General features: G+C 37.6%; 1 protein-coding gene across 1 annotated transcript; it reads right to left on the bottom strand.

Annotated features, from left to right (window-relative positions):
- Positions 1-7,179: 7,179 nt before the first annotated feature.
- Positions 7,180-12,356, bottom strand: LOC141368882 (E3 SUMO-protein ligase ZBED1-like). Its single transcript, XM_073873667.1, has 4 exons — positions 12,251-12,356; positions 8,167-8,941; positions 7,424-8,045; positions 7,180-7,185 (listed from the first exon to the last, which is right to left on the bottom strand). Exons 1-4 carry the CDS (start codon positions 12,354-12,356, stop codon positions 7,180-7,182), a joined length of 1,509 nt encoding a protein of 502 aa, XP_073729768.1.
- Between the last annotated feature and the right edge of the window lie 1,565 nt (positions 12,357-13,921).

Here is a 13,921-nt window from a genome sequence, read left to right on the forward strand (position 1 = left end):
TAAGGGGTGTACTCTTGATCTTGTTTGTTGCTCCGGTATAATCCCTTTTAATTGTACTGTTTCTGACCTTTCCATATCAGACCACTTTTTGGTGTCATTTTGTGCCAAATTGGCCATATATAAGGCAAACCTGTCCCGTACGATTTCATTTCGGAATATTAAGAACATTGATTTGTCTGCTCTTGCTGATGAACTTGCCATCTTCTCCAGTAAATCTGATTCCTCTTCTGTTGATGACTTAGTAAAATATTATGATGATGGACTGAACACGATCTTGGATGAACTTGCACCTGTGAAAACTCGAACTGTTTCATTTGTACACTCAGCTCCCTGGTTCACACCTGAACTGCGTGAACTTAAAACTAAAGGCCGTAGTCTAGAGCGGCTGTGTGTCAGAACTGGTTTTACTGTTCATAAGGAAATGTATGCTGAACATATTCAAAAGTATAAAGATACAGTGACTAAAGCTAAATCTGATTACTACTCCAATATAATTGGAGTTAGCAATGGAAACTCTAGGTCTCTTTTTTCAGTGGTAAACAATATTCTGAAACCACCTGATTATTTGCCATCTGATATGTATTCCACTGACTTATGTGATCGCTTTTTGACTTACTTTGCATCTAAGGTTGAACATGTACATCAGCAATTACTTACTGGTACTCTTCATAATGACTCTTGTCAGTTTATAACTCACACACCTGTCCATTCTGTTTTCCTTAACTTTACACTACCTACTGCTTCAGAGATAATGGGTCTGATAGGTAAGTCTAAATCTTCCACTTGTCAGTTAGACCCTCTACCAACTCCTTTAGTAAAAGCTTGTTTACCAGCTCTTTTGCCGTTAATTACAAAAATCGTTCATGCTTCACTTAGTTCTGGTCTTGTATCTCCATCTCTTAAATCTGCTATTAATACACCCATACTTAAGAAACCAGGATGTGACCCATTAGATTTTGACAATTTCGTCCAATTTCAAATCTACAATTTATCTCTAAGGTAGTGGAAAAGTGTATTGCAATTCAAATTCATGAACACCTTTCTAATAATGACTTGTATGAACAATTCCAATCTGGCTTTCATCCCCACCACAGCACTGAGACTGCTCTTGTCAGAATAACCAATGTCTACTGTTGGCAGCTGACTCTGGGCTTCTAAGTATACTTGTCCTTCTTGACCTGAGCGCTGCCTTTGATACTATTTCACATAGGATACTTCTTGACAGGTTAGCTTCTATTGGTTTTGCTGGCACCGCTCTGTGTTGGTTCAGGTCATATTTATCTGGACGCAGTCAGCGTATTCAATTAAAAGGTTTTAGTTCAAGAATATCAACAGTCACTACTGGTGTACCACAGGACTCTGTATTGGGCCCACTTCTTTTCATTATATATATATGCTCCCTCTTGGCTACATTTTAAGGAAATATGGTGTCAATTTTCACTGCTATGCAGATGACACCCAACTTCACCTGTCTGCCAAACCCACTGGTTCTTTTCCTCCGCCATCCTTGTCAAACTGTTTGTCTGAAATTAAAGATTGGCTTTCAGCAAACTTCTTAAAGGTAAATGGCAATAAGACTGAGGCTTTGTTGGTTGGCACTAGACATGTTGTGTCTAAACCTAACTGCTTCTCTCTCACCATTGATAATAACACAAAGCTGTCCTTCCTCACAGGTTTAAAGCTTGGGTGTCATCATGGATACCACACTATCCTTTGAAGCACAAGTAAATAATATTACGCGGACTGCATATTTCCATCTGCGTAATATTAACTGTCTTCGCCCTTTTATTTCAAATAATAATACTGTAGTTCTTATTCACGCACTAGTCACTTCACGTATAGAATACTGCAATGCTCTTTTTACAGGTATTCCTTCCAAATTGCTGCATAAGCTTCAGATGGTTCAAAATTCTGCAGCTCGTGTTCTTTCTAGAACACCTTATACTGCTCACATCTCTCCGGTTCTTCAACAACTTACACTGGCTTCCAGTAAAGTATAGAGTAGATTTTAAAATCTTGCTACTCACTTATAAGGCACTTCATAATCTTGCACCACAGTATCTTACACAACTTCTTCATGTTCATACTCCTTCACGTGCACTTAGATCTTGATTTTCAATTTCTCTTGTGGTACCCCGGATTCGACTTACTACCATGGGTGCCAGATCTTTTAGTTATGCTGCCCCCCGCCTATGGAACTCCCTTCCCCTTGATGTTCGAAATAGCGAGTGCTTGTTGACTTTTAAAAAGCGTCTTAAGACATATCTTTTTATACAGGCTTTTTTATGAATGTTTTAATTAAGATTTAAATGTAATTTACATGTATGCTGTTTCTTTGATGTGTGTTTTGTCTTATGCAGTGACTTGTATATTTTTATTATTTTTTCTTTTGTAAGGTGACCTTGGGTGTTCTGAAAGGTGCCATGAAATAAAATGCATTATTATTATTATTATTATGATATAAATGAAGGCTATATGATTCTACCTCTGGTCTCTAGGAAAACTTTCTGCGCTAATTTGGCGGGACTTTGACTGATTGCTTTATATAATTCACATAACAGATAGCACTTATTAGTATCATTGTAAATTGACGTGTTATTGTTAAGTGTAGACATGGCAGGCTCACACTAATAATGTAAATGTAAATATCTTTGGTTAATTTGTAGAGATAGCTACAGAGAGAGAGAAATTGCCAACATGCATAGACAGAAAGATGAAAGTAGAGCGGACAGACTGAGAAAATACAGACAGATTGAGGGAGGACCCAGAGAGGTACCAAAAAAAAAGGAAAGAGAACGAAATCAGAAACGGAGGGAAGAAGGGATGCTGAAAAGTATCAAAGAATTATCTGACAGGGAGCAAAGAAATGTCAGAAAAGAATGGAGGAAAAGACAGGACAAACACAGGAAGATGGTTAAAAGACAGTTCTGTGTGTATAGTTCTTTTTAGGGATCGACGATATGGATTTTTTTTTTCTTTCGTGCCGATAGCGATTTTTGTTTCATCAGCCTTAGCCGATGACCGATACAGGCTGCTGATTTTCTTGAGCTGATACTTCTTTTGCTCACTCAGTTTACTTGTAAAAATTACACGATGATACCAAGTCTCAATTTAAAAAGTAACATTTATTGAACTTAAAAAACTATATTTCTGTCTGTAAATAATGCCGGAAAAACTTGGTGAACACAGCAGCCACAAATCGGCCAATGCCAATACACATAAAACTCGCAAAAATCAACCTACCTCAAATAACTTTACTTTAAACTCAAAAAAGTCAGCAACAAGAGAATCAGTTAAGGAGGTTTAGAGAAGTTAGAATGTGTAATGGAAAAACAGGCACACATGTGTACACCAACATTACAGATGGACATGGGTGCACACACACCAAATTCTGTAGTTTATACTGTGGGCCTGAAGTTTTATATGGACATACATTATGTTATCTTTTTCTCAAAAGATGTGAAAATCAACACAGCATTTTGCATCCCTTCAAGGTCTGAACTATCCGCCATCTCTTCAGCATAATGTCAGTGCAAAGTACTTTTATGTGGTGTTGTGTTAGATATTCTTTGTGCTGTATGTTTTGACTGCATAATGCGAACCATTTTTGACTAATGACTTTTTTTTACACAAAATATGGACAATCCAATATGGTCGTCACTACCGAACATTTGAGGTCACGACCGAAGCAAATAATGTTCTGGAAAAATAAAATAGGTTTTGTTATCAGAAAAGATGACAATTTTATTTAGTTAGATAAAAATGTAAACTAATGAATCCTTGAATTTGAAAACTGTATCAGTGCATGTACGTCAATTACAGAGAAATATGCTTTCAAAATGCATTTATTTGATGAACCACTCTTATAGTTTTGTTAAAATAATATTTCTAATCAATATAACCATGACACTGTCTTAAAAAAAATGTAAAAAAAAATATATATATATTTTGAAGGTTAATGTAAAGAAAATCAGAATAGGCTATTAAAAACCTAATTTTTATATCAAATGTTGTTGTGTTTCGGTGGTAACAAATTTTGGGAAAGAGAAAACATTTCGAAACTGTATAAAAACATGCTAGGAAACTAAAGTGTCCAATCAGTACATTAGTGTTCCTTAGATGTCCTACAATGTTTATGACTACAAAGCATGCAGGATTCTTAGTAAGGAGTAGGACCAGTCTGAGGATAGGAGACGTTTATAAAGAAGCTGAAAGCAACTTTCAGTAAAGTGTAAGACCCATTCTTAGGTGCTGACTTAGGGCGCACTCACATTATCCAAACCAAACCATGCCCCAGGGCAATTGTCACCCCTCCCTACTCCCCCAGGTGCACGCACTCACACTGTACTTTTTATCGATCCAAGTCCGGGCGCGCTTTCGTCATTATATTAAGATGCGATTGTTTTGAAAAAAGCAGGAAGTAAAGCTCTCTCTTAACACTGGAACCCACCGTAATGATAAGTCTGTGTTTTTGAGTCGTTTGGTGCGCGATTACAGACAGCCCTCTCACATGTCATCATATTGCTTAGTTGATCTGTCACGTGCGCAGCTCGGACATTCACGTAACCCCGCTGCGCGCATAAAAAAGGTTTTCATGGAGGCAGATGAAGGTGAGTGGTCGCGCAACTGATGTCTTCACCTTTTTAATCGCGTTCACACCACAGCCTTCCGCGCCTGAGCCCAAGTGAACCACACTCCGGCCCACCTCTGCAACTCGGTCGCGGCGCGATTAACCAATCCGCGCCCGGGCGCGGAACAGAGCGATCACGCTTGTCAAACAAACCAGGCTTTGGGGGTGAAACACGCCCGGGCGCGGTTTGGTTTGGATAATGTGAGTGCGCCCTTAAGTGGTGCAAACTGAGGACTACAATGATTTCAACATAAAATGGCCCGCCATAAACCACTGAATCAGCCAAAAGTAAGCTTGCAAAGGTGATGTCACAGCATCATGACACAATTAATTAATGGGTTTAATTGGACTTAATAGTCGTTTTGACATTTTAATTTATTAGGAAATTTATTTTTGACATTATATTCAAAAAAGATTAACAATAAGTGTATGCATTTATTGGAAACAATTTCAAATATGAGTTTCAACACATTTATAGAATGGACAAATGAGATGCAAGTTAAGTAATTAAGCTAATGAATCTTAATTCTACTCCCAGCTGTATATAAAATAAAGACCACAGTTCAATCAGTAAAAAAATGGAATCAAAAAGAAAACCAAACTGGTTCAAGGAAGAAAGTGTTCTTCTGATGCAGTCAGTCCTTAAATGGAAAAAGGTGATAAGAGGAAAATTTTGTCCAACTTTAACAAGTAAGGACAAAAAAGGTGCATGGCAACAGATTGCAATGACTGTAAATGCAGCATTTCCTCTGACAAAACGTTCAGCAGAGGATTGTGAAAAAAGGTGGTACAATGTTTTGGCAACAGCACGCAAGGAAATTGCAGCATATAAAGAAAGCATGCGAGCCACAGGTAAATTTTTATTGTATTAAACTCTTTCATATTACAATATAATTTCCATGTGGTCAGCAGCTGAGTTCTTGTCAAATAGGTGGAGGCCCTCCATGTAAAGCTCTGTCTGATATTGCAGAGATAGTAGAGGAGATACTTGGAACAGCCAATCCTTCAATTTGTGGCATTGCTGATGCCCCAGACCCTGCACGACTCAAATTGAAGAAGTTTCAAAGGTAAGGTAACAAGAAAATGATACGTGTAAATGACACTTTTTGGTTTTCTTTAATCTACAGACATGACAGAGAACAACAACACATTGAATAAACATGTTTGCACTTTTTAATATTTATCTGTATGTGAATGTAGTGAGGATGATGCTGAAGCCGGTCCATCTGACACATCTTCTCTTCTATCACCTCAAGGCATCTCCCTTAGTGATGTCCAGTTCGTGAACGAATCGTTCATTTAAACTGGTTCTTTTTAGTGAACCGGTCAAACCAGTTCACCAAATCGGACTGAATCGTTTAAAACAGTTCGCGTCTCAAATCAGCACTAATCAACAAAATTACTCAAGTTACTCACTTTCGAATGTGTAGGACAGTCTATACGACTCAAAATCAATCAACATCCCTGAGAATGGAATTCTTCACTGGTTTCTCCAACAGTACAGACATAAACTGAAACATGCTGCTGAACAAGTGAGCAAAGTTATCATCACTGAGCATGCGCATATCTGCCGTTTCCGAGCAACACACATACTGCCGTTCTCGAGTCACCAGTAGCCTACTATATCAAGAACCGTTTCTTTTGGACATGTAGTACGACATACTGAGAACGATCATGAGCTGTTAACACGGAGCATGCGTGGCTAACCAAACAGTACACATGCTGGTACCGCGTTCTCGAGACTCGATTCATATACTGGTTGCTAGTTTTTGAATCTCCAGTACACAGAATCAAAAACCGACATGTTCCGACATATAACAACGATACTGAGCATGCGTGTAATTTCAGCGGGACGAAATGGATTGTATATTTAAAAAGTAATTTAATAAACACCAGAAAGTGGAAATATGTTTATGACTTACTTTCTGATCACGGTATAAAGATCTTTGAGTCGGCTATATTACAGTTTATGAAACAAGCAAAATAAGCATTTTTAAAGTATTAAATTTTTTATGTAATGAGATAAATGTCTGTGTCCTTTGTATTTATTTATGTTTGTATGATCATAATCATGGATGCTGCACAAAACTGTGATTCATTGTTTTTCCTTAAAAGCTGATTGCTTAATAGAAAATAAATAAATAAATGTAGGCTACTATTATTAGAGTAAATCATGACACTTTCACAAGTAGAATTTATATTAAATGGAAATGTTTTAATAAAACTGAATTTAAGTATTTCAAGCTATACTCCATTACATTTGTAACAAAAAAAAGATTGAAAAAGTCCACTTATAAACTGTAATTAACTATGTAGTCAAAACTTGTTGGTAAATAACAAATGTAATTAAATGGAAATGTTTTAATAAAACTGTATTTAAGTGTTTCAAGCTATACTCCATTACATCTGTAACAAAAAAAAGATTGTTGTAAAAGTCCACTTATAAACGGTAATTAACTATGTAGTCAAAACTTGTTGGTAAATAACAAATGTAATTAAATGGAAATATTTTAATAAAACTGTATTTAAGTGTTTCAAGCTATACTCCATTACATCTGTAACAAAAAAAGATTGTTGTAAAAGTCCACTTATAAACGGTAATTAACTATGTAGTCAAAACTTGTTGGTAAATAACAAATGTTACTTTGCATTCTTAACATGCAAATAAAGATTTAAACATCTTGAACCAGTGCAGTGAAAAAACTAAATAATAAGCAGCTTTGTTATTTGGTCTCTTGTTGGTATGTTGTCTTACAAGGCTAGGTTTGCATTAAGAAAAACAATCTGCCTAACCTTGTTAGGACTCAGTCTGTTTCGTCTTTCTGAAATAATCTGGCCTGTTTTTGAAAACACTCTTTCTGAAGGCACAGATGTAGCTACAATACAAAGCCTCCTTTTCATAACAGCAGTTAACCCTTCATATATGGTCTGCCTAGATTTCCACCACGCCAGTGGGTCTTCTGTTCTGGGAATTAAGGTCTCTGCAAGATAACCCCTCATTGCTGCCATTGCAGTGGATGTTGGGTTGCTGATGCAGACTGCATCAGACACTCTCTCATCAAAATCCTTCCAGATTGAAGACACTTGTTCAGATGAAGAAGGAGCTGTGCGCTCTGCTTGAGTTTGCTCTTCGGTGCTGGACCAAGCCCTTGCCGCAGCAGCAGTTATACTTTTGGCTGCTTCGTCTGCAACTGCTGCATCATGAAATGCCTTTTGTTTAAATCTGGGGTCAAGCAGTGTTGCCTCAGAATAAAGACGAAAATGCTCAATTTGGTGAAAGCGCCTTTGCATGTCTTCAGCCAATGAGTCTATCATTGCCATAACTGGGCCATGGTTAGTCACAGCACCCCTCAATCGCTGGACAACTTTTTGCAGTCCCCTTGACATCAAAATGACCTTGGATGCAGTCACATATCTGTTTTAATAAAAAGACAAAAGAACTAAGTCAGATCAAATATAAGTTACCATATTTTTATAATAAGATAAGTTCATGTTGGTTTAAATTGTACAAAATCATACACTTAAATTACACATACCTTTCAGCAGACATTTCAACAGTGACTTCTTCAAATGGCTGAAGAATTTCACATACATCTTTAATTATGTCCCATTCATCAAGTGTGAGTGTTGGAAGGTTGGGGTTAACCAGGGCAAGTGTAGCAATGATTGCTTCTTTCTGCAGCCAAAATCTTTTCAGCATGTAATAAGTAGAGTTCCATCTTGTTATTACATCCTGCTTGAGCCTAAGCTCTTCGAGGCCCATTTGTTTTTGTGTTGCTTTTAATCTTTCTGTTGCAACTGTGCTTCTGTTGACATATTCAACAACATTCTTCACTTTTGTCACTGTCTCTTGAATGTGTTTCAAGCTTTCCCTTACAATAAGGTTTAAAGTATGGGCAAAGCATGGCAAGTGCCTCCATTCGGCTTTCCGAATAGCTGCTTTTATGTTGCTGGCATTGTCAGAAACACAAGCAACAACTTTGTTTGTGATTTTCCACTCTTCACAAACCTTTTTAAGTTCAACTGCTAGGTTTTCAGCAGTGTGTCTGTCTGTAAATGAGAAGCAGTCCAGAAGAGATGATGAAAGTGTAAAATCTTCATCAATAAAATGACAAGTGACTGCCATAAAACTGGTAGTTGTTCGTGATGTCCAGCAATCAGTGGTCAGACACACAGCAGCGGCATTGCTGACTTTTACCATCAGCTCTTCTTTAATTTTGTTGTAAAGCTGTGGCACCAGAGTATTTGAAATGGTCTTTCTGTTGGGTAAAACATATGATGGATCAAGTGCCTTCACAAATCTTCTAAATCCTGTGTCGGTAACAATTGAAAAAGGTTGTAAATCTGATGTAATCATTTTAACTAGTTCCTCATCCAATTTGTTTTGTCTGATAGGGCCAATTGGTGTTCTCACAAAGCTTGTAATTTGACTTTGTCTTGTTAGTGGGACACTGGTGCCAGTTCCAGATGTGGATGCCGTAGAGCCAGTATTAGAGGAGACTGCGGTCACAGAAGCACTACTACCTGAGGCTGGTGTAGATTCCATGGGATCCTCTTGTCTTACTTGCATAAGCAATGCAGTTGGATGCTTTACTTGGAGATGGCGTCTATAATTTGATGTTGTTCCTCCTTTTCCTGACAAAATATTGTTGCAAAACTTGCATTTTGCCTTATTAGGTCCAGCCTCCTCAAAATGAAGCCACATACTACTTCTTTTTCTGGAGGTCATCTTTAATTGGTTGCTGCTACCTATTCTATCAGCCTTGGTTGTTATGACTTTAGGGTTTAACTTATTGGAGGAAATACTTAAATTAAATACTTGCAAAGATAAATGTGAAGAGAAATATAAATCAATTTACTATCTTCTGGTTATTAAATCACCTGCAAGTCTCTATCCTGTTGGCTGTAACCTCAAAAGGCATGAACTTCCCATTCCCTCACTTAGTTGTACAATGTACAGAACTGAGGGCACCGCCACCTACAGGCCAACCTCTTTTTGACATCTCTATTGTAAGGTAAAACCAAAACATTGAATACAAAAAAGTTTATTTTGCTTTTCCGAATACACATAAATAGCATAATAAAAAAATAGCATAAAAAAGTAAAACCTGAATATGCCACATGAACACAAATAATTGAACAAGGACTAAACAGTCTAAGATTTAGAAATATTTGTACAAATGTATTCAATCTTTATTATTTTAATTTTAAAGAATTACCAAATTAAATACAGTTTCCAGTTGTGTGCCCATGGTAATTTAAAAGTACAAAATACATTGATTTGTAAAACTGTCAAACAAACTTCCTAGCAAAGAACTTGTTTCCTTCAGTAACATCCGATACTGAGCATGTGCCACCTACTGCCCAGTACGCAAAGTGGTACAGCAGACAGCGGTTCTTGAGATCCGATTCACATACTGGTTGCAACTTGCTAAAGTTTAGTACAATCACAAACCGTTAATACTTTTGGACACGTCCGACATACTGATACCAACGAATTGTTGATACTGAGCATGCGCGACCTACCGAGCAGGACGCAACGCATGCTGTCTGACATTAATACACACACTTTTTGGACACCGACCGAATCAAATGCGTTCGACATAGTGTAAAGGCTAGTGCTGCGCTGCTGATATGAGCACAGATGAACTGAGTAAGTTTGTTTACTGACAACTTAAAACATTAACGTTTTGCACATCAGTGCCTGTATTGGGTGATTTAATGCAAAACGTAAACAACATTTCTAAGATGTTGATGATTTAATTTAAACAGATAAGCTATATGATGAAGGAAAATGAGAACATTTCCCACATCAGTATATCCTTTCATTATTAATAATTGCATTGCTTCTAATATTATAAAGCAGTTATGAGTATTAATATTTAGCAGTTTATCACATAGTTTTGAAATTAGTTATGTTTATGATTGGTCTTATTTGTTGTGCATGATCAAAGCTTATATATGAATCCATTGCATTTGACTCTAAAAGGTCATGTCTGCAGATTTTGGAGGCATGCAGTCGTGTGTGGTATGTATGTATGTGTGTTTTTTTAACTTTTGCTTTGCAGAGATACCTGGGGAAACGAGAAACAGGATGTCAAGGCGACAGGGTGAAATAACGGTCATAGATGTTTATAGCATGGTGAACTTTTAAGAAAGAAGTAAAACTTTCCATTGAATGAGCCCCCACCCAACGGCACACATATATATTTTTGGGGTCAGAGGGAAAGGCAGATCAGATCAACCGCTCCTCGGGGGACCTGATTCTGCATTGGTGTTGTGTAAAGATAGGGACAGTTTTGACCCAGAGCTCTGTAATACTTCATTTGAGATACTTATTAAAAATAATTTGATTTGAATTACGTGTCTGATCTCCTCATTCAAAAGAACATGCCGGACTAGAAATAAAAGTCCAACAATTGGTGACCCCGTCGACGTGATGAGGAGAATCAGACATCATTGATTTTTCTTCTCGACATTCCACTTGCGCAAAATAGGAAAGGTAAGCAGATACCTGTTATATCAAAATTCTGCTTTATTTAAATGTCGTGAAGAATAATTAATGATACAATGATTATTGTCATTTTTATCTAAATTGTATATCTCAAATGAACTATTAAATGTGTCAATAAAATAAAAAGGGAAATAACAAGAATACGATTAAAATAAAATAAAATAAAATAAAAATAGTAAAACAAAAGAAAGGAAATATTATTATAACTGGTCCGGGACCAGGAGGCGTTTGGAACGCAGAATTGGAAACCCGGCACTGACGAGTGTTCTGTGGGTTATTCCAAAATTAGGGTCCGGGACCCGAACGTGGACACGTACCACGTTGTTAGCGTAGGACAAATTTGATACGTGTTCCGGGAACACGTTGCGGTTGGACCGCGGGAATAGAATACAGTAGAATAAGATTTAGTGTTCTGGGAACACGTTGCGGTTGGACCGCGGGAATAGAATACAGTAGAATAAGATTTAGTGTTCTGGGAACACGTTGCGGTTGGACCGCGGGAATAGAATACAGTAGAATAGGATTTAGTGTTCTGGGAACACGTTGCATGACCTCATGCAATAGACATTACTTTTATTTAAATGTGTTTATAGTTTGTGTATGTTCATCCGCCAAGATGATATTTGGATATGCATGACGTCGTTACGTAAGGACGTAAAAGAACTGGTGAATCGGTTTTTTGAACCAGTTCTTTGAAACGAACTGTCCGAAAGAACTGATTCGCAAAAAAGAATCGGACTTCCCATCACTAATCTCCCTGTGTTCTTCAGATGAGCCTTCTGCCTTACAAGACACAGGGTTTGCACAGGGCGCAGCCCCTGAAGATGACATTGAGTGTCTTAAAAGAAAAAAAGCTGAAGTTAGAAATTAAATTGCTGGAAATTCAAAATGAATATTACACACTTAAACTGAAAAGATTAAAGAATACTTAATAATTGTACATATGCTTTATGTAAATAAAATAGTGTGACAAATTTGTGCATTGTCTAGATTTGCTTACCCAAAATGTAAGTCTGCAAAGCAGTCCCTTAATGATGCTCTCCCTAAAATGCTTTGTGATGTGTTGTCATTGGTATTGTCATCATTCTCATTATAATAATGATCACTGTCAGCATCATCATTTTCATCATAGTCGTCGTCATCATCATCATCATCATCAGACAGTGGAAGGTTACGAGCTTTGCAAATATTGTGCAAAATGCCACTAGCCATAATAATACGACTAGCATGAAATCTCCTTTTCAGCTGTCCAATTCCTCTCTCCACCGCAGCCCTTGTTACTTTGTGTGCTCTTTATGGCACAAAAACAATAAATAAACATTGCTCAGATAAATCAAGAATGCATAGATTGAACAAAATTATCTTGTCTACAATTTAGTCCAGTAAAGCACCTGTTATAATTGAGTTGCTGTTCTCCTTGTGGTCTTCTGTAAGGACTGAGAAGCCAGTATTTTAAAGGGTAACCCAAGTCACCCAGCAGATGACTGGACGAAGATAGGTTTTGTTCAAATAACCCAGTTAGGCCACTCTGGGAAAGAATTTGAGCATCATGTGTTGACCCTGGCTACTTTAGCACAAGATCGAGAAGCTTGTAATTGGCATCAAATACCACTTGAACATTGATGCTGTGGAATCCTTTTCAATTAATGTATGTCTCCTTATTTACAGTTGGAGCAATGATGTGCACATGGGTGCCATCGATGACTCCAACAACTCCAGGGAAGCCAGCAATCCTCCTAAAATCTGCTTGCTTTTGCCTGATAGTTTGTAGGTCAGTTAAAAAGTAAATGAACTGCCTTATTATGTCTGGTGTGGTTAGTGCTGCAACAGTGCTATTTAAGACCCTGCTAACTGTGGACTGTTATGGCCCCAAGTCATCACTAGTGCATTGCTGCATTCTTCCAGTTGCCAAGAAATGCAGGGTCATTATTACTTTCATTTCTGCAGTTAAAGCATTGTTTCGTAGAGTGGGAGAAGTTATTACATTTCTGACAAGATCAGTAATAAAAAGAATACCTTGCCGATCAAGCCTGTATCGTTTTATCAACTCCCTGTCATCATATAATTCCAACACATTCTTTCGTTGTTGAAAAGTGTGCTGCCTCCTCCTCCTCTCTGCTGCCATCTTTTTACTCTTAACTAGGTTAAGAGACCTCTCCAGCTCTCTTAAATAATTTAGGAGCTGAGACCTAGTCTTAACACTTAGGAGGCTTTATAAATCAAATGTATTCTTAAGTCTAGGAATAACAGTAAAATGACATCATTCTTAAAATTTTACTTTCAGCGTCTTTATACATACGGGCCCAGATCGACCAACGGAGTCAAATGATGGCAGTCTGTGTGCTCCACCACTTCTCATGCAAACGGAGCTGGCTAGATGGATATCATGTAAGTCTTGAGTTTTATTTTTTTCCCTGTTTGCCGTTTTAAAGTCTGAATGCGTGATAGACGTGCACAACATGAAATTTTGTGGCGCGTTTGAGCTTGTGTTGCGTGGACATAATGAGAGCGAGAGCTCATATATAATCTGGTATATTCTGTGGCTTGGGTAACTTTGTTGTTGTTAGTTTTGGATAACCTTAGACCTGTTTGAGTCGTGACTCACTCGGATCTTTAACCCGGATCTTTAAATTAACTCATGAGTCGCGAGTCTGTAGTGTCATTTACCTGGATCAGTTGAGTCCTACTACAATTCAATGAAAAACCATAAACAGCGGCACCACACACCTAAACCTCTTTCAACATTATTGATGAGACTTCGCTTGCACTACAGATCC

This window comes from Misgurnus anguillicaudatus, chromosome 12 (genome assembly GCF_027580225.2).
Source record: "Misgurnus anguillicaudatus chromosome 12, ASM2758022v2, whole genome shotgun sequence".
Lineage (NCBI taxonomy): Eukaryota > Metazoa > Chordata > Actinopteri > Cypriniformes > Cobitidae > Misgurnus > Misgurnus anguillicaudatus.

What these genes read in the sequence shown, in the direction of transcription:
- LOC141368882 (XM_073873667.1), bottom strand. Translation starts at nt 12,356, where the DNA reads ATGGCTAGTGGCATTTTGCACAATATTTGCAAAGCTCGTAACCTTCCA. An exon ending in TGAAAATGATGATGCTGACA is followed by an intron (nt 8,942 to 12,250) that starts GTGATCATTATT and finishes TTACCGACACAG; the next exon opens with GATTTAGAAGATTTGTGAAG. An exon ending in GTTGAAATGTCTGCTGAAAG is followed by an intron (nt 8,046 to 8,166) that starts GTATGTGTAATT and finishes TTATTAAAACAG; the next exon opens with ATATGTGACTGCATCCAAGG.